This window comes from Dipodomys spectabilis, unplaced genomic scaffold, assembly GCF_019054845.1.
Source record: "Dipodomys spectabilis isolate Male_0828 unplaced genomic scaffold, ASM1905484v1 ptg000019l, whole genome shotgun sequence".
NCBI lineage: Eukaryota > Metazoa > Chordata > Mammalia > Rodentia > Heteromyidae > Dipodomys > Dipodomys spectabilis.
In genome coordinates this window covers 2,675,208-2,701,220 of record NW_024870696.1, presented here as the reverse complement: position 1 = coordinate 2,701,220, position 26,013 = coordinate 2,675,208, and the positions used below count along the sequence as shown (strand labels likewise).

The 26,013-nt window shown below is 36.8% G+C and overlaps 1 protein-coding gene across 2 annotated transcripts in view; it reads right to left on the bottom strand.

Moving 5' to 3' along the window:
• The window catches only part of Pla2g4a (phospholipase A2 group IVA), a 127,394-nt gene that overhangs the window by 34,822 nt on the left and 66,559 nt on the right, over nt 1–26,013 (bottom strand). For both annotated transcript variants that reach the window (XM_042674499.1, XM_042674500.1), the window contains exons 6-10: nt 21,158–21,195; nt 19,428–19,569; nt 12,535–12,671; nt 6,804–7,026; nt 5,568–5,682 (exon numbers count right to left, since the gene is read on the bottom strand). In XM_042674499.1, the coding sequence (XP_042530433.1) occupies nt 5,568–5,682; nt 6,804–7,026; nt 12,535–12,671; nt 19,428–19,569; nt 21,158–21,195 (655 nt within the window). The remainder of the gene's footprint in view (nt 1–5,567; nt 5,683–6,803; nt 7,027–12,534; nt 12,672–19,427; nt 19,570–21,157; nt 21,196–26,013) is intronic.

Sequence of the window (26,013 nt, the reverse complement as noted above, 5' to 3'; positions counted from 1 at the left end):
TTGTTCATTTCAAGTTCAAGCTCATGGCACATATTCCCTGCATCTGAAAGTGGTCTGTTTTGTAATGATTTATGGGGAGGTAGTGAGACATGACTAGCAATGAATCAGAGGCTGTTAGGAAGATTCCTGCATCCATACACATAATTTCCCATCTCTACATTTTATAGCCCCATTTTGGGAACTCAAAGGGATACAACCTCATCTCTCCTACTTTTCTGTTGATCCCTTCTTTGTCAATTCTAAATGCTCCCAAGCACTAGGATTTCCCCTATTCTCACAACTGAAGTACTCAAAAAATCACATTATTCAGCCATTCCTTTTCTGCCATTGACTTAAACATTTCAGCATTAGCCTCACTCCTGCATCTACCTTCCCCTACAACATTTATTTATACTCACCTCTCACACCTGAAGCCTGAATCAAAACTCATACTTTTTTTCCCTAGTCCAGCCTCACTATTTTGGTAAAATACACTAGCATGGCTAGGAAAATTTCTTCATGTTTTAAAGAAATCCATCTTTTTTTTTCATCAAATCCATTGTAACACTGCTAGCCTTTAATGTCTGTCTCCTACTTTCTTTCCTGGTCATTATCTCCCTGGTCCCAGGACCTCATTACAAAAACAAAGATATCCTCACTTCCAGTTACTTTCCTTTTCAATTGACCAAAAGGAGACACCAAAAGTACCTAAAAAACAATATACAGATAATTTAATTGTTCAACACCAAAGCATTGAATAATTCCCATTGAGTAAAAACATTTCTGCCTGGGAACAGAATCTCTTCATAATTTTGCAAACAAAAAGATTGTCCCCAAATATACACATGATTTTCACCAGGGTGTGCACAAATTTTGGGCTAGGTTTTTGGTAGGAATTCCACAAACAAATCTTTTCTGAGCACTGTTCACACTGCTTCCTCCCAAAGTTACTTTTTCCAAAGTTGACCTTCCACCTCTCCTTGACCCTTCCAACTTTAACCTCAGTCTGAGTTCAATCACCCTCCAAAGTGTTTCTTAAGATTTTGGCAGGTCTACATACTTTAGCAATAGTAATAGTCTAGATATATACTATTAATTTTTCTATAGTTTGTTTTCATCTCTCAGGTGGGATTATCATTTTGTTGGGGGAAAATACTACATGTTTTACTCTTGTAGTTTCTATCAAAGAATTTTGCATAAAGAAAAACAGGATGGTGTATGTCCACAATCCCAGCACTCTGAGGTCAAGGAAGTTGGGTGAAGAGTTCAAGGCCAACCCAGACTGCAGAGACAGACCAAATCTCAAAAGAAAATCCAGGCACCAGTGGCCCATGCCTATAATCCTAGCTACTAAGGAGGCTGAGATCTGAGGATGGCAGTTCAAAGCCAGCCCGGGAAGGACAGTCCCTGAGATTCTTATCTCTAATTGACCTACAGAAAACCAGAAGTGGTGCTGTGGCTCAAGTGGTAAAGTGCTCACCTTGAACTGAAAAGCTGAGAGACAGTGCCCAGGCCCAGAATTCAAGACCCACAACCAACAATAAATAAATAAATGAATAAATAAATACCATGGCATTGAGTCCATCTCCATAAATGTTCTATAAATGAAATTTATTCATGAGTAGATATTATTAAATGAATTTAAAAACTCTCAGCAATGTGATAGTGTGGAGGAGTCAAAAATACTTAAGGTTTTAGACACTAATGTTTATTTCTTGAAAATCTTCCAAAGGAAAAAGCGTTTAAAATCATTCCAAGGGGAAAGAAAAACATTCCGTGGTATTTATGCAAGAAAGTTCTTGATAAGACTTCTCTAAGCTAAATTATTTCTCTGACCTTTAAATATACAACTCAGCCAGGTACCAAGGCTCATACCTATAATCCTATCTACTCAGGTGGCTGAGATCTATGAATCATGGTTCAAGTTAGCTTGGGCAGGAAATTCTATAAGACTCTTACCTCCAATAAATTACACAAAAAAGTCAGAAGTGGCACAGTGGTTCAAGTTGTAGAATGATAGCCTTGAGCAAAAGAAGCTCAGGGACAGTACCCGGGCCTAGAGTTCAAGCCCCAGGATTGCCAAAAAAAATAAAAATTACAAAAGTGAAAAAATAAAACTACAAATTCAACTCAGAGATACAATTTCAACTTGTTTTGCTCTAAATAGCCATTTTTAAGCAACAAAGGGTAGATATCTTCCTTTACCCTCAGTAATTTAAATAAAGCTCTATGTACTCACTTGGGATGGCTTATTTGGAAATAAGACTTGCATAGCTAATGGTAAACACAGCTAACCCCCTATCACAGCAGCAACACATGAAGGCCAATAATGTGTACATCACTATAGCAACAGTATCATCCCAGGTGGGTAGACATTGAGACCAGACACAAACGCTCAAGTCCAAAGAGGATAAAAAAAAAGTTATAATGGCCTTTTCATGCTCTAAAGGAGTCCTGGTCATTAGCTTCCAAAATAATATTTATTCCTTAATTTACTCAAATTTTATCTTGAAAATGGTTACTGACTAAAAGTTCAGAATGAACAGGTCCACTGAAAATGTCCACTGTAATGATCATAAAAAGATGATGATGTTTCTAGGTCAGATAAATTTTGGTTTTATCTTATCTATGTCTCAGAGAAAGTCTTCATAGCTTCATTAGATAAATCTCATAGTTAATACATTTGTTAAATAATAGGAAAAATTAGAACCAGACAAACTCCAAGGCCTGCCTGAAGTAGGAAGACAAGCAATCCAAATCAGAATTGAGTTCTCTTTTGATTCGTATCATGATGATTCTGGAGTAAAAGAGGATGTATTTAGTTATTCATCCAACTAGCTTTCACATGCTATTTGTCAGCCAATATCTTTCTAGACTCCACAAGAGAATAAATACAATGTGGTGGAAAAGCAATTTCAACATGTTATTTAGGTTTCTTATATCATAAAGTCTCAAGTCTCCATATGAACTCTACTATGGTATGGACCAGATAAGTTTGTTTATATTAAACTCCTCATGCCTACCTCCTTCCTACTCTCTAACTCACAACTTAACTTTCATATATAATGCTATTCATCGTTAAGATCTTATCCACGGTGTGTGTGTGTGTGTGTGTGTGTGTGTGTGTGTGTGTGTGTGTGTGTTTGCTGGTCCTGAGACTTGAACTCATGGACTAGGCACTTTCCCTATGATTTTGTTTTGTTTTGCTTTGTTTTGCTTTTTATTCAATGCCAGTACTCTGCTATTTCAAAGATCCCCTTCTAGCTTTTGTGGTGCATAATTGGAGATAAGTATCATGTGGATTTCCCTCTTAGGCTGCCTTCAAACCAGGATCCTCAGTTCTCAGCCTCTTGAGTGGCTAGGATTACAGCTGTGAGCCACTGGTGCCTAACCCACTGGCATTTTTTATACATGACTTTCATAGTATACTCTACATTGTTCAGATGTACTGGAAAAAAATGGTGCCTAATGCAGTTTTAAGTATATTATATATTTTATCATATCTACTTGTCAAAACAGAGTAAAGTATCATCCTATTATAACAGATGCACTAACAGGCTACAAGAGATCATATAACAGCCAAAGTGACAGTATATCCTAATTGTTCTACATTTTTTAGGTTCATTTATCTAATATTTGTTACGAAATTCCTAAATCGAAACAGGACTTACAAGCAAGAGCACTATGTGACAACGAGGAGTGGAGTTAATCCTTGAAATCTAACATGCTAAACTCTATATGGTCTGTAGGTAGTAAAGTTAACCTAGCATTAAAAAAAAAAGGTAACAAAAGAGTTCAATGCTAATCTGAGCTCTCCTACTTATTATGTAGTGATGTATAACTTAATTACTCTTTCTGAAACCTTATTTATTCTTTTCCTGTCCTTCTTTCTTTATTCTTTTCCTTTCTTTTTTTTTCTTTTGGTACCAATCCATTTTGGGGGGGGGAGGGGTGAGGAGGCTTGAATTCAGGGTCTGAGTGCTTTTCCTGAGCTTCTTCTGCTTAAGGAACTACCACTTGAGCCAGAGCTCCACTTCTGTTGCTTATGGGGTAGTTTATTGGAGAAAAATATCTCACAGACTTTCATGCCCAGGCTAGCTCCAAACCATGATTCTCAGATCTCAGGCTCCTGGGTAGCTAGGATTATAGACATGAGCCACTGGAGCCTAACTTCTTCTTTTCTTTTCTTTTTTTTTAAGCAGTGCTAAAATAAAATAAAATAAAAAGACCTATTTCCCTGTGTTCAACTGAAGATTGGAATAAAATAATCAATGTAATAACTGCTTTCTGATAAACATTTTAACCAATATTATTAATAAGTACATGTTTATTAGTGAATGAACCCTAGGTATATTTTTTTTTATAAACTATCTAAAATTCATGCCTGAAGGGTACAGAAAACTGAGAGCAAAATTACAAAAGAATTTTGGATAAAAATTTGCTAATTGTGTGACCTTCATAACCAGTATATAAACTCATGATGGGAATCAAGTCACTGATGTACCATTCCTAAAATACAATGAACCCATCAGCCAGTCAACAGGTTAATGCTGGCAGAACTCCCTCCTCAGTTCCATGGTGGCAATAATTTCCATGGCACCCAAGAAGTAAAGCTACAGAAGAAAGTATTATTTCTCCCAAGATTTAAAAGAAATAAAACAATATGTCCACCACAAACATACACAAGTTCTTGGTAGGTGTTTAATTACAAGAATTAGAATATGAGGGTAGGAAGTTGGCTCAATGGTAGAGCGCTTGCCTCGCATGCATGAGGACCTGGTTTTGATTCCTGAGCACCACATAAACAGAAAAAAGCCAGAAGTGGGGCTGTGTCTCAAGTGATAAGGTGCTAGCCTTAAGCTGAAGAGCTGAGGGACAGTGTCCAGGCCCAGAGTTCAGCCCCCACGACCAAAAAAAAAAAAAAAAAAGAATTAAAATGGTGCTTCAAGTGACTGACATATATTACCCAATTCATTAAAATATATCAAGAAAGTAAAACAATATACACTGCTTAACATTACTAGCCCTGGGCTGGGAAGGTAGCTCAGTGGTAGAGTGCTTGCCTTGCATGCCTGAGGCCCTGGGTTCAATTCCCCCGCACCCACATAAGCACATAAGCAGTAAAAGCCGGAAGTGGCACTGTGGTTCAAGTGGTAGAGCGCTAGCCTTGAGCTGAAGAGCTGAGGGACAAACAGCCCATGCCCAGAGTTCAAGCCCTACAACTGATAAAAAAAAAAAAAATTATTAGCCACATTCTTTTATCAGCAGTCATTGACAATTGAGTAAGTAACTCCCTTTGAGTTCTGGGACTATATCAATAATTTGCATTTATTTTACTAACTAAAATAAAGAGATATTAGTTACTAGGGTGTTTTTTTTGTTTTTTTTTTTTTTTAATTACTAGGGTGTTATTTTATTTTACTTTATTTTTTGGAATATCTCCACAACCAGAAAAATCATTTGGCCTAATCTTCTGTTATGGAAAGTGTACTGAAATAATCAATTCAAATTGCTTATGACCTTCTTTATGAGAAAACCACTGGAAACCTCAGGCTCTAGGAGATGGCCAGAGAAAAGAAATAACATACCTGCAAACATCAGCTCAGATACATCAGGTTTGACATGGAGACAAGTGAAAAGAGGCAAAGGACAACGCGCAGCACTGACCTTCTCCTTCAGACTACTCAAAGTAAGGTTCATTCTCTGTCACAGAAGAGCAAAGTGGTTTAGATTACACAAGCAGACACAGATAAAAGCTTCTTTAACGTAGCAGTTCCATGAGAGCACATAAAATTTTTGTAATAAAAGTAAGTCATTTTACTTCTAGAAATATCTGGGTACTGAATAAATTTAACAATAACAAAAAAAAAAACAGAAAGAAAGCTCTATGAAAATAGTTCTTTGCATTTTAAAGGATGCATAACACTAGGGTCTATGTCCATATTTGAAGTGAAGGATGATTTGGCAATTACAGAGCCTGGAAAATATGTATCCCCTGGAGTTCCTGGAACAGGGTTTTCCCTATTGCCCTTGCTTTATCTACAAATGAAATGTCACCTTGTGGTTACGTATCAACATGTATTTGTTTCCTGTGATCCATTTCCTTTTCTGACTCCAAGCAACCTTCATTCATCTCTTTTAAAAATATTACTTGTGTTTGTGGGAAACAGATAATCAATTTCCCACCAGGACCTGGCAATCACCCACTCAGCCTCCTGAATAGCTAGGATGATGGTCCAAAATAACCCAGACAGAAAAGTCCAGGAGACTCCAACTTTAATTAGCCAATGAAATTTCAGGCTGGAAGTATGGCTCAAATGGTATAGTACCAGCTGTAAGCAAGAGAGCCAAGGGAGAAAGCAAGGTCCTAATAGGGTCAAATCCTGAGAGACATTCTCTCTCTCTCTCTCTCTCTCTCTCTCTCTCTCTCTCTCTCTCTCTCTCTCTCTCTCTCCCTCCCTCTCTCTCTCTCTCTCTCTCACACACACACACACACACACACACACACACACACGTTTCATTTCCTCATCTATTCCTCATTCTTGGGGGAAAATGGGAAATAAAAATGTGACTCTTCCAAAGCAAAGGATTATAAAAGCACTTCCCTACACATCCAACTGATGAATAGTTTGAACATACTGATAAGTTCTAGTTTGAATTGTTGAAAAATTATAATGTCTGCCAGGGAGAACATGCTCCACACATACTTTTGAAAACAAGTTGAACATAATGACTATCACAAAACATACCACATTTACTTCCACTTGTAACATTATCTACCCATTATCTACCCATTTAAAGAACAATAGGTAGGTGTGGCTTACATTATGAATTAGTGTTTCTCCTATTAGCATCCCAAAGATGTCAGTAAAGGTGACAGGCTGGCCAGAGCTTTTCTTCTTCCATAAAGACTCTACATATCTCTTAATCTTTTGTGGGGTGAGAAGTAAGAGTGGGTTGTGGCTAACATTTTTCATTAGCTCCTCATTAATTTCTTCTGGCCCCTTCTCTGGAAAATCAGGGTGAGAGTACAAAGTTGACATGTACCTGAAAGGCAATCAAAGCAAAATCAATAAAAATAAAGTCAAACACAGAACAGTCTCCAAAGAAAGAAGGCACTTTGTGTCATAACATAAAGGGATATATTTAGTTAAACAATTTATCCCATTAGAAATATTAACCAATTTTAGGAAAGAATCTATCAGTCAGGGATGAGATGGTCTATTACAATGAGTGTCCTATCCAGGCACCCTTGGCTCACGCCTGTAATCCTAGCTACTCAGGAGGCTGAGATCTGAGGATCTCTGATCAAAGCCAGCCTGGGCAGGAAAGTCCATGAGACTCTTTACTCCAATTAACCACTAGAAAACCAGAAGTGGTGCTGTGGCTCAAGCGGTAGACCTCTCACTTTGAGCTGAAGAGCACAGGGACAGCGCCCAAGCCCAGAGTTCAAGCCCCACAACCGACAAAAAAAAAAGAATGAGTGTCCTTACCAGACTAGAGATTGGTCACACAAAACTTTTGGTTCACCAAATAAATTAACGAAAATGTGCTCCAACTATTGAGAATGCTAATTCTTACAAATGATTTTTTAAAATTGTTTATTCACTAACCAGATAAAATCCCAAACCTTGTTTCAGGTAGGTCTCGGAATTTCTCAGCATAAGTCTGAAGCCAAAAATCCAAGAGAAAAATAAGGTCTTTAAACATAGATGATCTACTGAGAAGCTCCTTAACCATCAGACATTTAGCCACATCTAGTGATGTTGGAAATCAACATGTCAACTAGACAGTAAACATTTTATTATCTTTTGGCCTCCCTCCTATGAGCCAAAATCTTTGAATCTTGCATATATATATATATATATATATATATACACATATATATATATACACACATGTATCTATCTATCTATCTATATCTATATATTCTATCACATCATCCAAACAAAAACCAAATAGCCAAAGTTTTAACTCAGATTTCTTCACAATTAAAATTAAAAAGCTCTTTATAATAGCTTATCCTCTCATCAGAGAGAGGATAAGCCTAACTCTTACTACAAGTACTGTTTTGGATTGTTGTTCTTAAGCTGTTGTTTTGAATATTCAGAGTGGCTTCCAAATCTAACATTTTTAAAGATGAAGGAAGAATGGTCTGTTGTATTTTGATTAAAAGGTGCATATTTCTAATAACCACAGCTATATTTAAAATATCACTTCTCTCTTGGATTTACTTTTTTTCTAAAATGTTGGCTTGTTTATGAAATAAGTTCTTTCTGTGGTAGTTCTATGGTAGTTCACACTTGCCTGGAGCTCAGAATCCTCCTGCCTCAGTCTTATATAGTTATACTAATGAGTCCAAAAAAATGAGAGCCTTTACAAATAATTAGTGAAGCAAGGGGCTTGATTTATTTATCTATGCATCGTTAAGTAGTTGCTTCTAATCTTCAGCATATCTATATAAGGGACCTCATTCTAAGTGCATCTAAATTGTTTTTTTTAATTAGAAGAAATTTTAAATTCAGTCTTTATCACTAATTAATTATATTTCATGTTTTAAATATTAGTGTTGCTCCTCAAGGACTGGCCAAATTAAAATCATCAGTATACTTTCAGAAATTTTGTACTTAAAACTGTGACAAGGTCTCTGGATGCAAGTGGCTCATATCTGTAATCCTAGCATCTCAGGAGGCTGAGATCCGAGGGTTTGAGTTCCGAGCCAGCCAGGGGCAGAAAAATCCATGAGAGTCTTATCCTCAGAAAACTGCAAGTGGACCTGTGGCTCAAAGTAGTAGAGTGCTAGCCTTGAGTGGTACAGCTCAAGGGACAGTGACCAGGCCCTGAGTTCAACTCCAATGACAGAGAAAGAAGAAAGAAAGACAGAAAGACAGACAGAACAAAAGAAAGGAAGGAAGGAAGAAGGAAGGAAGGAAGGAAGGAAGGAAGGAGGGAGAGAGGGAGGGAAGGAGGGAAGGAAGGAAGGAAGGAAGGAAGGAAAGGAGGGATGAAGGAAGGAAGGAAGGAAGGAAGGAAGGAAGGAAGGAAGGAAGGAAGGAAGGAAGGAAGGAAGGAAGGAAGGAAGAAAGGAAGGGAAGGAGGGAGGAAGGAAGGAAGGAAGGAAGGGAAGGAGGGAGGAAGGAAGGTAACAGAGAGATTTTCATACCCAGATAAGAATCAGTATGACTTGAAAAGATCTACTGCACTGTTCCAGAATTCTTTATACTATTCAATTAAAAATTCTCATCCTCAAATTTTATTTTAACCAATACAGTAGAATGGGCTCTACTGTAGATAGCTGTAGAAATAATGTCATTTCTCTTTAGATAGTAACATGATGCAAATATGACACTTCAATGATACAAGCTTGCTAAGATAGTTGTGCTAAAACTAGGAGAACACAGAATTATTATTAAGATTCTACTATGTACTCATGCCAAGCCTCCAAATCAGCTAATACTGTATTTAATGAATCACATCCATCACTCAAAAATAATTTCAGAAATAATTACCATAAATGTAGCTGGAGTTATAAGAGAAGCTTTGTTCTACCTAAAATTCTCTTTTGTGATCACAGACAACTCCCTGGGAGGCCCAAGACTTCTCCAGGTATTTCCGTATTACCTCATTAATGCCAAATCATGGTCATGTATCTGCAGAATATAAACATTTACACAACACAGAAGTGTAATTTGTTTTTTCAAGTGTTTCCGAATTCCTTCCTTTGAACTTTTTTTTACTTTCTCACCTATCATTGTCCAGAGAAAATGAATCACATTAACATGAATTAACATGAGTCACCTGAAAGTATGATTTCTTGGTCTATGGAAGGGTGTCTGTATGGTCAACACTTTCATCTGTCCTGTCTACATTCTATTCTGTTTCTTCCTCCATCTCTATCTGTAATGATTTTCTTGTCTTGCCTTCCATCTGGACTACTGTCTTCCTGTGTGCTATTTCTTTTTGCACCAGACTTCTGTAGAAATACTCAAGTCTCTTGGGTTCTGAAAACAAAACTCATAAAATTCCATCCCTGAGCTCTGGATTCTCTTCAAATGATGCCTGCTCGTTTCTTTCCTTTTTGATCACCCTGCTTAAGACAACTGATGAGTCTTACAAGGTACAACTTTCACCTTTTGCAATTCTGCTTTCTATTCATTTTTTTATCCTTTGTAAACTCATGATCAAAAGTAACTTTTTTGCCTTATGAGTGACTCCTGATTGAACCTATTCTTAAAATACGTATTGCTTCTCAGTGCCACTCCACCCTGAACTTTCTTTTTTAAAGGCTTCTTCTTTGTAGAACTTACTAGGATGCCCTCTCTTTTGTCCAATAAGTTTGGGGATACTTGGGGTTCCACAAATTCAATCATTGGTTATAATAATTGAAGTGGTAAGAGCTGGTGGAGTTAGGAAGGAGTTTTATGTAGATAAAATAAAGCACAATGAAAGTTCTGAAGAAAAGCTGGTATTAAAAGTTGTGGAAGAAAGAGATAGTGCAGAGGAAAGAGCTATGAAAATAAACAATCAAGGCATGACAGGCAAACTTGAAAGGAGAAAATAGTATGCAACATGGCTTAGGAACATCAAAAAATAGCAATAGCTGGGCACCAGTGGCTCATTCCAGTAATCCTAGATATTCAGGAGGCTGAGATTTGAGGATTACGGTTCAAAGCCAGCCCAGGCAGGAAAGTCTGCCTGGAAAAGAGTCTCAGGAAAGTCTGAGACTCTTATCTCGAATTAACTACCAGAAAACCAGAAGTGGTGCTCTGGCTCAGGTGGTAAAGCACTCACCTTGAGCTGAAGAGCTCAGAGACAGTGGCTCAGCCCAGAGGTCAAGCCCCAGGAATGACAAAATTATAATAATAATAACAACAACAACAACATATGGAAATTAAGCAGCCCGTAGGTAAAAAAAATCTATCCTAAAAATGTAAGGAGTGAGTGACCTATAAGGGAAATGCAATAAAAAAATTAAGGAGTAGCTTTGAAAAATGGAGAAATTATGTATATTTAAAAGTGTTTGCACATTAAAGTGTCTCATGATTCCATTGATCTGGATTTGTTTTCAGACCCCTAAGAGGAGAATGTAAGATAGTGCCCCAAATCTCTAATCAAAGCAATGACTCCAACGCTACTTCATGCTACCGATTCAACTGAATCCCCAAATCAGCACTGGTGGCCAAGACCTTTATTAGATGAGTTTAAGTGGTAAGCTTCTTTCAATGTATGAATGGCAGGTGGACAACAGAAACCTAGCACATGCAGACAAAACCACCCAAAGCATAATAACAAAATGATTAAGTAGGAGATTTCATACAAGGGTCCAAGTTTTTCACACCATTACTCATTGAACAGGCAGGTGCCTGCTCTTACCTTCAAGGGAAGAAATAACGATGGCTACACCCATCTTTCAGAAGACATAAATCACTTTGCATGGACAGAAGAGGTGGCAACCATGGCACTGAGTTATTGGTTGTTGACCACAGAATCTGGCTCAAAACATACAACTGTAGCCTACTTAACTGTAAAACTCTCTACAGAACATTCAACTGTGGTTTAGTAGAAAGAATGCTAAGATATGAACTTGATAGCCTGATTTACATCCTGCACCTGCTCATTTTCATGAACAAATCACTTGGCTTGTGAGTCAAATCTTTAACTGAAAAATGCATAAACTCATACCCATCTCTCAGAATGAAATGACATGAACACTTTAAAATGCTAGACACAGAAAACATCTTAGGATATGTGAAATTTGTTATGGCTGAATGACTAAAATGGCTTGAAAGTCAGGCTTAGTTAGATACTCTGCAATAAAGTAATAGTCTCATTTGAGGCATCTGGGCAAGAACTTTTATTTGACTTTCAATCAGCCTATGTCAGCTAGGACACCAAAAAAGTATGTAGCATCATCTTGGAAAATTCCTTCTAGCACATTCATCAAATGGCAAATCTACAGGGCACACATACCATACTTGTAGATGCTCTAATTCTCCATCTAAATTTAGCTGACCTTAAACACCATTGAAGCACTAATTTCACATGTAGGTAAAGACCAATCAACGAAGCTTGTTCCATCTCTGCTTTCAATGGTTGCCTTCCTCCTCCGGATACTATAGTAACTACATTTCATTCTATTTGCCCTAAAGAAGATGAATACCTAGTGAATCACCTAGACATGCTCACTGAAAGACTACAAATCATCAAATTATAGGAAGATTAAATTAATGATGGGTGGAGTATGTTACTCCACTTTTGTGATATTTATCTAGAACTACTTTCAATAGGAGTTCTTTCTAATTTACGTTTTAACTACATTTTGAGTTACAAACATGTTGAAAAGGAGTAAATTTATGGTCAAAGTCATGATTAAGCATGTATTTGTCTTAATAGAAAAACTTATTTAGGCCATTTGTGGCATTACATTGGCACTTTTCAACAAGCTGATGTCCATGTTCCATTTCTTTAAAACCTCTTTGTTTATAATGTTTGAGTTAAGCATATTCAAACCTTTACCAGGATCAAAGTAAAATTTAAAAATGCATGCCTACTAACCATGTGGAGCCAGAAAGACCTGCAATGTAGGTAGCACAGTCCAAAATTCCAGATTCGTACAGGGCCTTCATCACACCAGAGAAGCCCACCATGGCCCGGAAACCCCCACCTGAGCCCAGTATGGCCACCACAGGCACCTGGAAAGAAGCAACACAGAGACTTACACCAAGCATAAGCATAAAACAGACTTCCTTTTAATCTCATTCTTGCTTTAATAGCCTGCATTTTTAGCACAAAGAAATATTCATTGCTTCATATTTGTTGGTGGTTTATTTTCTAAAAGAAAAAAAATAATGAATTAGGGCATGAAAAATGATTGCATGTATGGGGCATATTATAATAGTGATTTGTGATTAAAAATGGTAAAGTTATCATTGCTGTAAGTTCAGCCTATGGTTTGGGTCAGGCTAAGATAAGCATAAGCAGGAAAGGTATGTGATTTGGGGGACAGATACCAGTCATATTACTGCAGCAGTAGTACACAGGGACTGGGGAAAAATAGGATCATGAAAGAGTTTATGGCAAATAAAATTTTTGGTTTGAAATTTAAGAGGATTTTCTTGTGACGTTTTCTTAGGAAATGATGCATTATACTATTATACCATTTTATTTCTATTTATACTAGTCTATTATACTATTTTCTACTGTTTGCTTATTTATTTTGTTTGCTTTTGTGCTAGTGGGCATTGAACCCAGCCTACTACCCAGGCTAGGCAAGCTCTCTCTCATTTTGCCTATGTCTCCAATCCCATCCTCCTTTATAAAACTTTCATGTTTGAGTCAGGGTCCCATTACATTGTTGCCCAACCTGGTTCAAATTAAACAATACTTCTGACTCTGACTCCTGAGTAGCTGGGGTAACAGGCATAACATAACAGGCATGGACTACTCTAGCTACTGCAAAAAATAATTATGTAAAACAATGAGTCCAATAGAAATCAGGCAATCTAAAGTGAGTATTAAAAGTTACCCGTCACAGATTACACCATTCATTTGGACAAGCAACATATAGCCTGCACTGTTGCTTAGCCTTTTCATATGCTAATAACTTAACACATTCTTGAAGATGTTTATTTTAGGTTGTTTAGAATATTCTGGAAATGACCTCTTCACTGAAATTTATAGGTGAGGTAAGTCATTGTTCTCATTACTGGTTTAAAGTAGTTAATAGTGATAATTTTCAGTTAATTTTTTTCATTCAGATATATGCATTACTACCAGGTGAAAGAAAATGCCAGATATTTGTAGACAAAAACTAATTAATCACATAATTGACTGCATATTATAGGTACAGTCATTTGTTATGAGTCTGTTTTCATACGTATTTACTTTTCATAGATCTACAGACACATATTATTTTCCCTTTGTAAAGATAATACAACTGAGGCACAAATAGTTTTTCCACTGTTACAGAATCAGAAAGTGTTTTCTTGATTTGTTAACTGGGTCTTTCAGATCTATTATTTCACTGTTTTTCACTATGAATTGGAAAATAAATATCCCTGCTTTCTCCCAACCCAGGGTTGTGCCCTGAGACAAAGCAATCCTCTGTAGTCTCAGTTTACTTGTATGTAAAAATATTGGGCAGAAGTAATGATCTTGAAGCTTTACAGAACTGTTAACATTTCATATTCCATCATTCATACAGAAATACCAACTAAAATAATCAAATTATAAATGTTTATAAACTGGAAACTAGAAAGGGAAATGAGACATATTAAGAATATCCTTGGGCTGGGAAGGTGGCTCAGTGGTAAAGCGCTTGCCTTGCATGCATGAGGCCCTGGGTTCGATTCCTTAGCACCACATAAGCAAAAAGAAGAAAAAAGCTGGAAGTGGCGCTGTGGCTCAAAGTGGTAGAGCGCTAGCCTTGAGCTGAAGATCTGAGGGACAGCGCCCAGGCCCAGAGTTCAGGCCCCATGACTGGACCCCTCCCCACCCCCAAAAAAAGAATATCCTTGTATGTTGGCACTCTCAGGGATACTTTTGCACAATCTGGCTTTAATATCCTCTGATTCCAGGAGACCACTTCCATTCTTCCAAAGAGGTTAACTGTCCATAATAAATGGTCCAGACAAGTCACTAATAAATACTAAACCAAACTGAATTTGAACAGAGATATGACTAGTGCCAAAATTCATTCTGTTTCTGCAAAGGAAGAATGAAGAGTCTCCATTGAGAGAAATCATATAGCTTAACCACATTTTAAACTTATGTGTACTTCAAATAATGTTTTCATACTTTTGTGCAATAAATGAAGGCTAACTTTGTATGTTTCACTCATCTTGATCATTCTGGAAGAGCATTTAAAGAAGTAATGGTAATGCTGTAAGGAGAAACTGTTAATCCTTGCTGTGATTCTAAAAGAATCTAATAAAGATGTGTAGGTAAAAAGGGTTGGTTATATTTAGCCCTAGTGCTTATATATAAATGAGGTCAGCAAAATATTTCTGATGTTTTTCTTATATGATTATAGAAAGTGAATTTTCATTTCCCCCAAACCATGTGTTTTGATTAAATTTGTCTGGTCAGATACATGTGTTACAGATATTATTAATTTCCTTGCTGGCAGTAGAAAATATTTCAGTGCTCAAGGATTTTGGACATTTTCATAGATCTTTAAGATCTTACAATTATAAAAGGGGAATTTTTCAATCATGCTATTCAGTATACATTATGTAGAAAAATGATCTAAGTACCTTGTGGGCAGGGATAGGAGGGGAAAACTGAGGGAAAGCAAAGGAAGTGTTGACCTTGTCAAAGGAGAAATGTACTCATTACCTGACTTATGAAATTGTAATCTGTCTGCATCATACCTTAATAAAATAAAATACCTTATTTTTTATAAAGGACATTTTCCTTGGCCCCTATGTTAGAGTTTTCAAAGAAGAAGAACTAGTAAGATTCATACAATTACAGAAATACGTATCTTGTAATGAATTACTTCCTACAATTAGAAGGACTGGCAAATCCAAATCTGTAGCATTGATAGCAAGTCCAGAACCAGTAGAGCTGATGGCATAGATGAAGTTAGAAGGAAGTCATGGACTCTTCCTTTCTGCTCAAAAAGCCTAATCTTTCTGTTCTATCCGGCCTCCAAAGGCTTGGATGAATGAGGTGGACCCACATTGCTTACGTACACACCAACAATGGCAGCAAATTGTCACTCCTCCATATGCCTCTTCTATTGGTTCTGAGATGCATGTATTCGCTAGCATTCTTCTCCCTAAACCTAACAACTTCTCATGCTTAGCAGCCAAAGGATTTGAGGCCATAAAAGCACCCTACTGACTAGATTCTGGGTCTCTTGGGCATCTACTATCTAGATTGCTTTCAAGCTGTTATATTCCTAGGCTTTATACCCTATTACTACCTCGGGTAAGAAAACCCAGTTCTACCTCTAAAGCCCTGAAACCTTGCCATTTGGAGCTGACACACATTCAGTTTACCTTTCCACACTGCTTTTACTCCAGCATTTACAGTAGATAAGGAAAATAAGAAATGATGATATGAAGTGCCATTGTTGGTATGAAGATGAAACTAAAAGGGATATTTTAAAAGAATAATCATTCCTAAAGACAATTCAAGGTTGACTCTATTACCTCCTGAAACTCTTTTGTGCCAGGTAGTGGCAGCTTACACCTATAATCCTAGCTACTCAGGAGGCTGAGATTTGAGGATCATGGTTTGAAGACAGCCTGGGCAGGAAAGTCTATGAGAATCATCTCTAATTAACCACTAAAAAGCCAGACAGTGAAGCTGTGGTTCAAGTGGTAGAGTCCTAGCCTCGAGCAGGAAAAACTAAGGAACAATGCCTAGGCCCTGAGGACAAGAAGGAAGAAGGAGAAAAGGAGGGGGGGGGGGGGGAGAAAAAAGAGGTAAGGGAAGGGAAAAGAGGAGAAAAGGAGGGAAGGGAAAGGAAAAAAGGGCAAAGAAAATGAAAAAAAAGACCTGTTTTGCTTGGCCTAACTGTCCCTGGCAAACCCTATTTTCTTCTCTCTATTCTTCTGCTTAATTACATTGCAAATATGAGTAGACAACAGCATCCAGCGAACATGTGAGGGAACACTTGCACTCTCTTTGTATCCGAAGCTATGTTGTCTTTATATTTGTTCTTCAAGAGAACTATTTTCTCGGTTATACTCTGTTGAAAGTTGGGTCTTTTCCTTCTCTTATTTTCCTAGCATCTGTAATTCTGCATTCCAGGCCCCAATCAACTTTGTTCTATTATTATACCCTGTTTAGTAACATTTCTCCTCACATAAGAGGCCATATTCTGGAAACTTCATTTGATCAAAACTATTATAGAACAAGAAAATGAATAAAAGATGTCCTTCAAGCTATCACAATAACTCAGAAATTCCTGTACACAGTCTTCTAGCCTTGCTCATGGGGGATATTCTCAGTCTTTTACTCAAGGAGAAATAACTCAAATGAGAGACACTGTTCTAATAACAAGCTTATTATCAGATCTGAATGCCACAGTAACAATGAGAGAAGAAAAGTTTGAAGGAATCCTTCCAACTCAACACATAGAGCATGGAAATATGGCAGTTGATTGCATGGGAGAAAAATAAGAGTAGCTTACTCAGTTTAATCTGAACACTTTCATCAAAATGATTTCAAACAATAGATTCCTTAAAGTTTTATTATATAGAAGGAAAAAAATATTGAGCTATAAAATTATAAGAAGTTAACACTATAGATGAGAGGATCTTGGGAAGAACTAAATAACTGATATCCTAGGATTTCTAGAAGGGGGATCATGGTCTTTCTCTGACAGAAAAGGAAACTCCCTCCACGGAGTTAGGAGGAAATTTATAAGTTATAGGTTATGATAGGTTATGGAAGATTCCTGTCCTTAGGCAAGAAATGAAGAACAGGTCATCTCTTGGCTTTTCATTTTCCTTGGATTAGGACACAAGCCAACAAGAGGACACTTGCAAATTGCTGTGAATATTTAGACAGCAACTGGGCATAGAATCCCCTACAATGATAAGAAGAATCGCGGCCCAAGGTAAGACAAGGCAACAAAAGTTATTAAGATCTAAACTCAATCAATAAGCCCAGCCTTGAGGTGCATGTTTGTGATCCTAGCAGCGATACAGAAGGCTATAGATAGAAGGTTCACACTTTGAGGATTGCTTTGGAAAAGGTTCAATAAATAACTAAATAAAGGGGTGGAGATTTGGATGAAGAAGTAGATCATGTGCCTAGCAAATATAAGACCCAGAGTTCAAACCCCAATACCTCAAAAATAATATTAAATAATGACCTGAAAACTCTTGTGTATTTATACAATGTTAAGAAGAAATGAGTGAGTTATAAGGCCACAAAAAACATAAAAGACTTAATCACATTACTATTAAGTGGAACAAACCAATCTGCAAAGCTACCTTCTCACTGATTACAATGATGCAACATACTAAGAAAGATAAGACTATGGAAATAAAAAGATTAGCAGTCACCAGGAATTGTGTGAACAGAAGGTATTAACAGGTAGAACACAGAAGACTGTTGCAACAGAGTAAAAACATTCTGAATGTTACTGTAATGATCAATATAGGTAATTACACATTCATCAACATCCATGGAATATACACCATCAGTTACAAACACTGAACTGTGTAAACTGTGAGCTTTGGGTGTGAATATGCAAGTCTAGTTTCATTGATTTTAACATATATACTACTCTGGTATAGATAGGTGAGAACACAAGAAGACTATGATGGTTAATTTTCCTGGACTAAAGGATAGACAGACAGATGGACAGATAGATAAGAAAATATTATTTGTGAATTTGTCTATGAGGTTATGTTCCCATATAAAAAGATTAACATGTGACTCAGTAGGCTCAGTAAATGAGTATGTACTCACCAATGTAAACAGTCACCCCAGTCCTGAGGATATAATGGTAGAAGAAAGATGAGTTTTCTCTATCTCTTCAAGTTTAATTATCTGTGTCCCCTGACATCTATGATCCTGATTCTCAGTCCTTGAAGCTCTAAAGCATAACACCAGCTTTTCTCCTTCCCATCCATGTCCAGTCCTAAGGCTTTGAAGCCATAAACTGGTAGTTAAACCATCTGATCCTCTGTTTCTCAGACTTTGAAACTTTGAGACATAATACCAACTCTTCTTCTCTCCAACCATACCCAGTCCTTGAATCCATAGTCTTAGACCTGTAGTTATATCATTTTAGCCTCTGGTTCTCAAGCCTTTGATTTCACACAGAAATATATCACCATCATTCCTGAGTATCCAACTTACACACACCAGATCTTTCAACTTCTCAGTCTCCATAATGATATGAGGTAATCCTCATAATAAATCACATACATCTACCAATATTTGTTTCTTTGCATAATTCTCATTAATACTGGAATGCTGTGTATGTGTGGAAGTGGGATGTATTGTGAGGACTGTCTGTACTTTCTGCTCACTTTTTCTGTAACCCTAGATTCAAAAACAAGAATAAACCTGGGAGAGAGCAAAGAAAGAGGTAACCCTGTCCAAAAGAAATGTACTCATTACCTGACATGTATAACTGTAACCCCTCTGTACATCACCTTTAGAATTACAATAGTTAGACAAAAAATGTAATCAGTACCTTACTATATAACTATAACCCTTCTGTACATCACCTTGATATTAAAATGAAAATGAAAAATTAAAAACCACAAAAGTTTTCAAAGAAGTCAAAGTAAAAATCAACACAATCTATAAATATTACCAAACATATTCTTAATGCAGGTTTACCTTCCTCAAAGAGCTTGTTTTCTAAACACTTACCTATAAATTGAAGAAGTAGTGTTCAATCCCAATGTGAGATTATTTTTGGAGAAAGAAGTTAACCATTTTTAAACTGTAATTTGAAAAAAAGTCCAACTCACATCACGTGTGGAGTACAATGCTTCACTATCCTTTGGGCCCAAGAGTTTCTTCATGTTTTCCTTTATGACCTCTTTCCTCTGTTGTCTGAAAATTTTCTCCTGATCACACAGAGCCATACTGAATCGTAGGTCTGGGCATGAGCTATGATGCAAAATAGGGAAATCCGTAAGTCCAGCCCAGGTACCCAATAGCCTTGTTTTCTGTTTTGTGTTTTTTGCTTTTTTTTTTTTTTTGTCGGTCATGGGGCCTGAACTCTGGGCCTGGGCGCTTGTCTGTCAGCTCTTCAGCTCAAAGCTAGCACTGTACCACTTGAAACACAGCCCCACTTCTGTCTTTTTCTGCTTATGTGGTGCTGAGGAATTGAATCCAGGGCCTCATGCTTGCAAGGCAAGCACTCTAACACTGAGCCACCTTCCCAGCCCCCAATAGCCTTGTTTTACATCTTCCCAACCCCACAAACTCCTAGCTATGGGAATATGTACTGATGGCTTTCCTAAAGCAAGGTTCCAGCAAGAAGCTTCAGCATAGAGACTGATGGCTGAATTAAAGAATCATTTGCCATCTGCCATAGCAAGTTTTCTGAAGAAAGGAGAAAAAGCAATCTATGGTGTTTAAAGGGGGGAGTACAAACAGCCCCTAATAAATTGTGCATTAGGACAACAAAGACCTCAAGAAGTGTATCAGTACAGAAACCTGCTTATAGTTGGTTGGCACAGTGAGTGTGTCCCTAACTGAATTGATGAGGAATTCTTTACTATGTCCATGGATCCCTCATCTATTCCTTATAACATCCACTAACATCCCAGAGTTTGAGTTTTGAGAAGCATCCATGCAGGAACATTGTCTTATGTGCACCCCTTTTGATAAAACAAAAAGAGCGCTCTAATAGCAGAACTTGAGATAACCCAATTAAATGTAATAGTTAAAGGGCTTTTAATTTTGAGTACTCTTCCTCTTCTTTACTAAAAATGACAGTAACAATTTCTCTGAAATATATACATGCTTTAAAACATTAGCTATGACAATGATAAGAGAAAACATTACAATTGCTGTATATTCTAGCTATGTGAAATAGAAAATTGAAGACCTGATAGGTTAGGATTGTTTAGTAAATATACAATAACTTTCTACAGGAAGTAAAGCTCACAAATGAGTTTTGCTCAGACCAAATCCTGAACAAAGAAAGAAGAAGGGTGAACAACCTATACTTTCAATGGGAATAAATCCAAAATGTGGAAGTAGAATAGCACTAATAAAATATTGACTCCTTACCATTCAAAAATATAAGTCCTTCCTTTCAATAAAGTTCATTTGTCTCATTTTTGTTACTTACATATTTCTTTGTAATAATAAATAGAATAAAAGAAGAGACTATAAAACTATGGACTATCTTGCTATAGCAATATAAGTTCATTATTTTTCCCCTTGATAAAGAAGTGTGAAATAAGGGCTTTGCATTTGCTTTGATTGCTTGCTCAGCTAGTGGTTTACCACTTGAGCCACATTTCCACACCAACTTTTTGCTAGTTATTTTGGAGATGAAGTTTCCAGAACTGAGCTGTATAAATATATACATAATATAAATTTGTATATATTTGTATATGTGCATAATGTATTCAAAATAGTCCACATTATATATTCAATGCTGAATTTATTCAAAACTGACTAAATTATTTCACACGCCAAGGTACTCACATGATTTTCTATCAAAGTGAATAAATGAACTTACCAAACTTCAAGTGACATTTCCAGAATCATTTCAGTGACCTATAAAGCAAGAGATTAATCATATTAGATAATAAAATGCACTTATCTATACATTGTCAAATCAAAGTATATTCTGAGTACTGGATTATCCTTAACCTAAAAACAAAGTAGGAAACAAGTAAGAAAATTCCATGAAGAAGCTAAACTATATGGAAATATATATTTATTTTTATAGCAGTTTATTTAATAAGTCACTTTAGCACACATTCAATTTTCTCTGTGTGATTTCTTTCCTCCCTTATGGCAATGAAGTTCAGTTCCACAACTGATATTTACAAAACATAAAAGTGACTGAAATATGTAGTAAAGTATACTAATGTTGAGTCTATTGCTCAAGAGCCATAATAGCCAAGCCATAATTTTTAAACCCAGGTCACACATGTACATTTGTGAAAGAGGTCTATATTAAGCTGAACCAGGAGCACTTACCACAGTGGGAAGCAAAATTTATCTATTAATGAGGTGTAGGGCTCATGTTTTCATTTTTCCAATACTGCTTGAGCCAACCAAATAGATCAGAAGACTGCTTTCTATCAATTAAATAATTTTTGTTTAATAAAAAAGACTAATATCCACAGAGCAAGACTGGTACAGTGGCTCATATTCCTAGCTATTCAGGAGGCTTGAGGTTGGGAGGATTTCTGCTCTAAGACTTCCCAGGAAAAAGTGTGTATTATCTCCCATCTTAATCAAGAAAATGCTGGCACAGTGGTGCATCTGTCATGTTAGCTACACAGGGTTGAAGTCCAGGCTGGCATAGGCAAAAAGTGAGATACTATTTGGAAAAATAAAAAAAGCAAAAGAACTCTATGTTCAAGGGTCTAGTGATAGAACATGAACATGAGGCTTTGAATTTAAAAAGAAAAAAAATGATGACAGAACAGATAGACATTACTAATTTTTTGGTGGTACTTGGATTAGAATTCAGGACTCAACATTTTCTCTGTAGTCCACTCTGTAGCGTAAGGTGTATCTAGCCCTTTCTTTAGCTTCAATCATTTTTCAGGAAGTTCTTGCTTTTACCTGGGTCTTGCCTCAGACTCTGGACTTTCTATTCACCTATGCCTTGCTTGTAGTCAGAATTTCATGTATATACCACCACACTTGTTTTATTTCTTGCAATGGGGTCTTGCTAACTTTTCTTCCTTAGGCTGGCCTTGATCCAACATCCTTCTAATATCTACCTATTGTATAACTAGAAATACAGGTGTGAGCTGTGGCACCTAACCTAGGTATTACTTTTAAATTAGTAAAACAGTAAAAATCCTAAGTCAAATGGATTTATAGACCCTCAGATAGATTGTAGGTCCTTACATGTCAAGAGAGATGGGTTACAACATATTTGGTACAATTACTATCTATCTTATCAATGGAAGGAGTACTGGAACCACACTCTGGTATGTCATATTCTCCACTTCCATATTTCATATGGAGTCTTTCACAAACACAGCTTGACAAACGTTTCATATTGTATGAATTTACTGTCACTATTTAATGAGGATTTAAATATTCTGTGTTGTAATTTAGTTTTATTTTAAAGAAATACATGAAAATTACCATTTTTAAAAGAGACCAGACTTAATGATTTATCACCAGTAGACAAAGCCACCATGGGGGAGGAGATATAAAATAAGAAGTATTGTTAACTCCATGTAAATTTTTTCAGTAATAGTAACTTTCAAAGTTGGAAGGGGCTTCCTGTTCCTATGTGCCGTCTCATGACCATAAGAGATCAAGAAAAAGTCCATTTCATAATTAGTAGGTCTCTAAGCAATTTATATATAAACATTCAATGCCTACTTGTCCTCACACCTAATAAACATATGTAAAAGTTAGGTCTACATTGAATATGTATATATGAAAGTACATGCATATACATATATACATACACATACATAAATGTGCACATAGATATATATAAACCAAAATATGTGCAGAAGAGAATTCCAATGATATAGAGCCTTTGAATAAAGAGCAACTATCAGTTTAACAAAATAAATACCAAGAAGCTGGAACATGTGCTGTTGATAGGATGGGGTAAGGTCAAGGGGAAAGAAGATAGATGAATGGAGAAAGAAAGGGTGGGAAAACATGATGATAATATTCAATGAGTATCTGTGAAAATGGGCCAGAGAAAATTGAAGAGATGGATGGAGTTCACAAAAACAGAGGACACCAGGAGGGACGTTGATAAAGTCACATTTTAGTTAGGAAACTTATAGGTTGAGTTGAAACTCTAGAGCTAAAGATAATAAGAAAAAATAGCAATAACAATAAAATGAAATTGTGAAAGCAAAATTAACCCTGCTATGATGACAGTCACATTTGTGTTCATATATGAATTTCATTTTTATATTCATCAATGACATTTTCTCTTGGCTAAGACATTTGCGAGCATGGAATGGCTAAGCAAGACTCTAAATTCAAAGTGGGATAAGAAATAGGAGACAGTATGCTTCTGTCATTTTGCATGTTACAGGAAATATTGCCATAGAGCTCTCTTTTTGACTTTTTAAAAAATTTACCATCATGGTGATATACAGAGGGGTTTCAGTTACATAAATAAGGGAATGAGTACAATTCTTGTCAACCTTGTTACCTCTTCCCTCAATTTTCTTCTACTTTCCCCCTCACCCCTCCCCCTGTTGTACAGGTCATTCCCAACATAATGTCTTGTGAATACTCTGTTGCATTGGTTCCCCTCTGTCCTTTGTCTCACCATTCTATTGTTCCCTTCCGTTCCCCAATTCAAATAAACATGTATACAATACCAGAGTACTAAAATCAAATACAGTAACAACAGAGGATATACCACAGGGGAAAGAACATACAAAAGAATCAAAAAAATCACATAGTACATTAAAAACAACAACAAAGAAAAACCTCTTTTGTCCATGTCTTGGAGTGCTATGCTGTTCTTAACAAGAATTAGATCCTCATTCATGTTAGCTAAGTGGGCCACAAATATCTAGAGACATTTTGAACTTCCCATTCCCCTAACACACTATGTATAGACATGTTAAGAAACCTGACACTCACAATCTCTCTATATCTTTTACCTGGACCATGTCATTCAAGGAAAAGCTATGCACTTCCAGTGAGGCATTGAACAAGTACTGTCAGCTATCTTCTTCCCACACACTGTACCTTGCAGTGTATGGCATGCTTCCAATAGTCTGCAGAAATCAGGGCAGTTAGGAAGAAGAGTGACCAGCTCTCCCAGGCTCTTCTCAACCCCACACAGTTCAGCAAGGAGCCACTCACATCTTTTGGGAATTAGAAACATATGCTATACGCATTACATATTTTTGAGAAAACCAAAATTTTCTTTGCATTTCATAGGGAAAAGAAGTTACCATTATTTTGACCTCAAATTTTCTTTGTAAGCCAAGGATTATTTTTACCCAAATTTAGTCTCTATCCTACATGAATATCAATGGGTACTTCTACATTTTAGCTAAATATATCACTTTTTTCCATAAGTTTTATCTTTGGTTTCTGGTGGAGTTATTGACAAACCTTAATGTCAACTTAATGTAGAAAACTAAAGCTATAAGCCAGGCCCAAAGAAACATAGGTCCCATGGTTTCCCTTATTTGCAATATCTAGTGTATGTCTGAGTTAAGCAGAAAAGGTCAGATAAGTTGATGTTAGGGAAATGAACCCTAAGATATGTATTCAAATGTTTTTTTTTTCTTTCATGTGATTGTTTCTAACACATTTATAAGATTATTTCTTTGTTGCTTTGTATGTCTCTCCCCCACAGTATAACCCCTGCTTTCACTGTACTTGATGTCGGTATAATTTGTGGAGGGGAAGGGGAAAAACAAATCGTTTAAATAGGGCTACAGGTGGACCCACTGCAACAATGAGATGTACTAGTCATTATGTCAAAAATGAACTTTACAACTTTGGTGGGGGGGGGGGGGGGGAACGGGGAGGATTGGTTGGGCGGGGGTGGGGGGGAGGATGGGAAGGGATAGGAAGGGGAAACAAAGGAGAAGGCTACAATGCTTGATAAGAAATGTATTCATTATCTTGCCCATGTAATTGTAACCCCTCTGTACAGTATTTTCACAATAAAATTTTTTTAAAAAAAGGAAAACTAAAGCAAGATTCTTATATATCACCCTGCACCAGAATCAACTCCAAATGGATCAAAGACCTCGGAGTCAAAGCAGACACTCTGAAAATATAACAGGATGGAATAGGAGAAACCCTAGGTCTTGTTGGCACAGGCCAAAATTTTCTTAATAGAGACCCAGAAACACAACAAATCAAAGAAAGGTTGGACAAATGGGATTGCATAAAATTGCAAAGCTTCTGCATGGCAAAGGATATAGCTAGCAAGATCAATAGAAAGCCCACGGATTGGGAGAAGATCTTCACTAGCCATACAACGGACAAAGGTCTCATATCTAAAATATACCTGGAACTCAATAAATTAAATCCCCCAACAACAAATCTTCAAAGAAACAACTGTCCAATAAATAAGTGGGCTAAAGACTTAAAGAGAAACTTCTCTGAAGAGGAAAGAAGGATGGCCAATAGACACATGAAGAAATGCTCAACTTCTCTAGCCATAAAAGAAATGCAAATCAAAACAACACTGAGCTACCACCTCACCCCAGTTAGAATGGCTAAAATCAAGAACTCTAATAACAACAGATGCTGGAGGGGATGTGGACAGAAGAGAACCTTACTGCATTGTTGGTGGGAGTATAAACTTGTTCAACCACTTTGGAAAACAGTATGGAGGTTCCTCAAAAGACTCCACATAGAGCTCCCCTATGACCCAGCAATCCCACTTTGGGACAT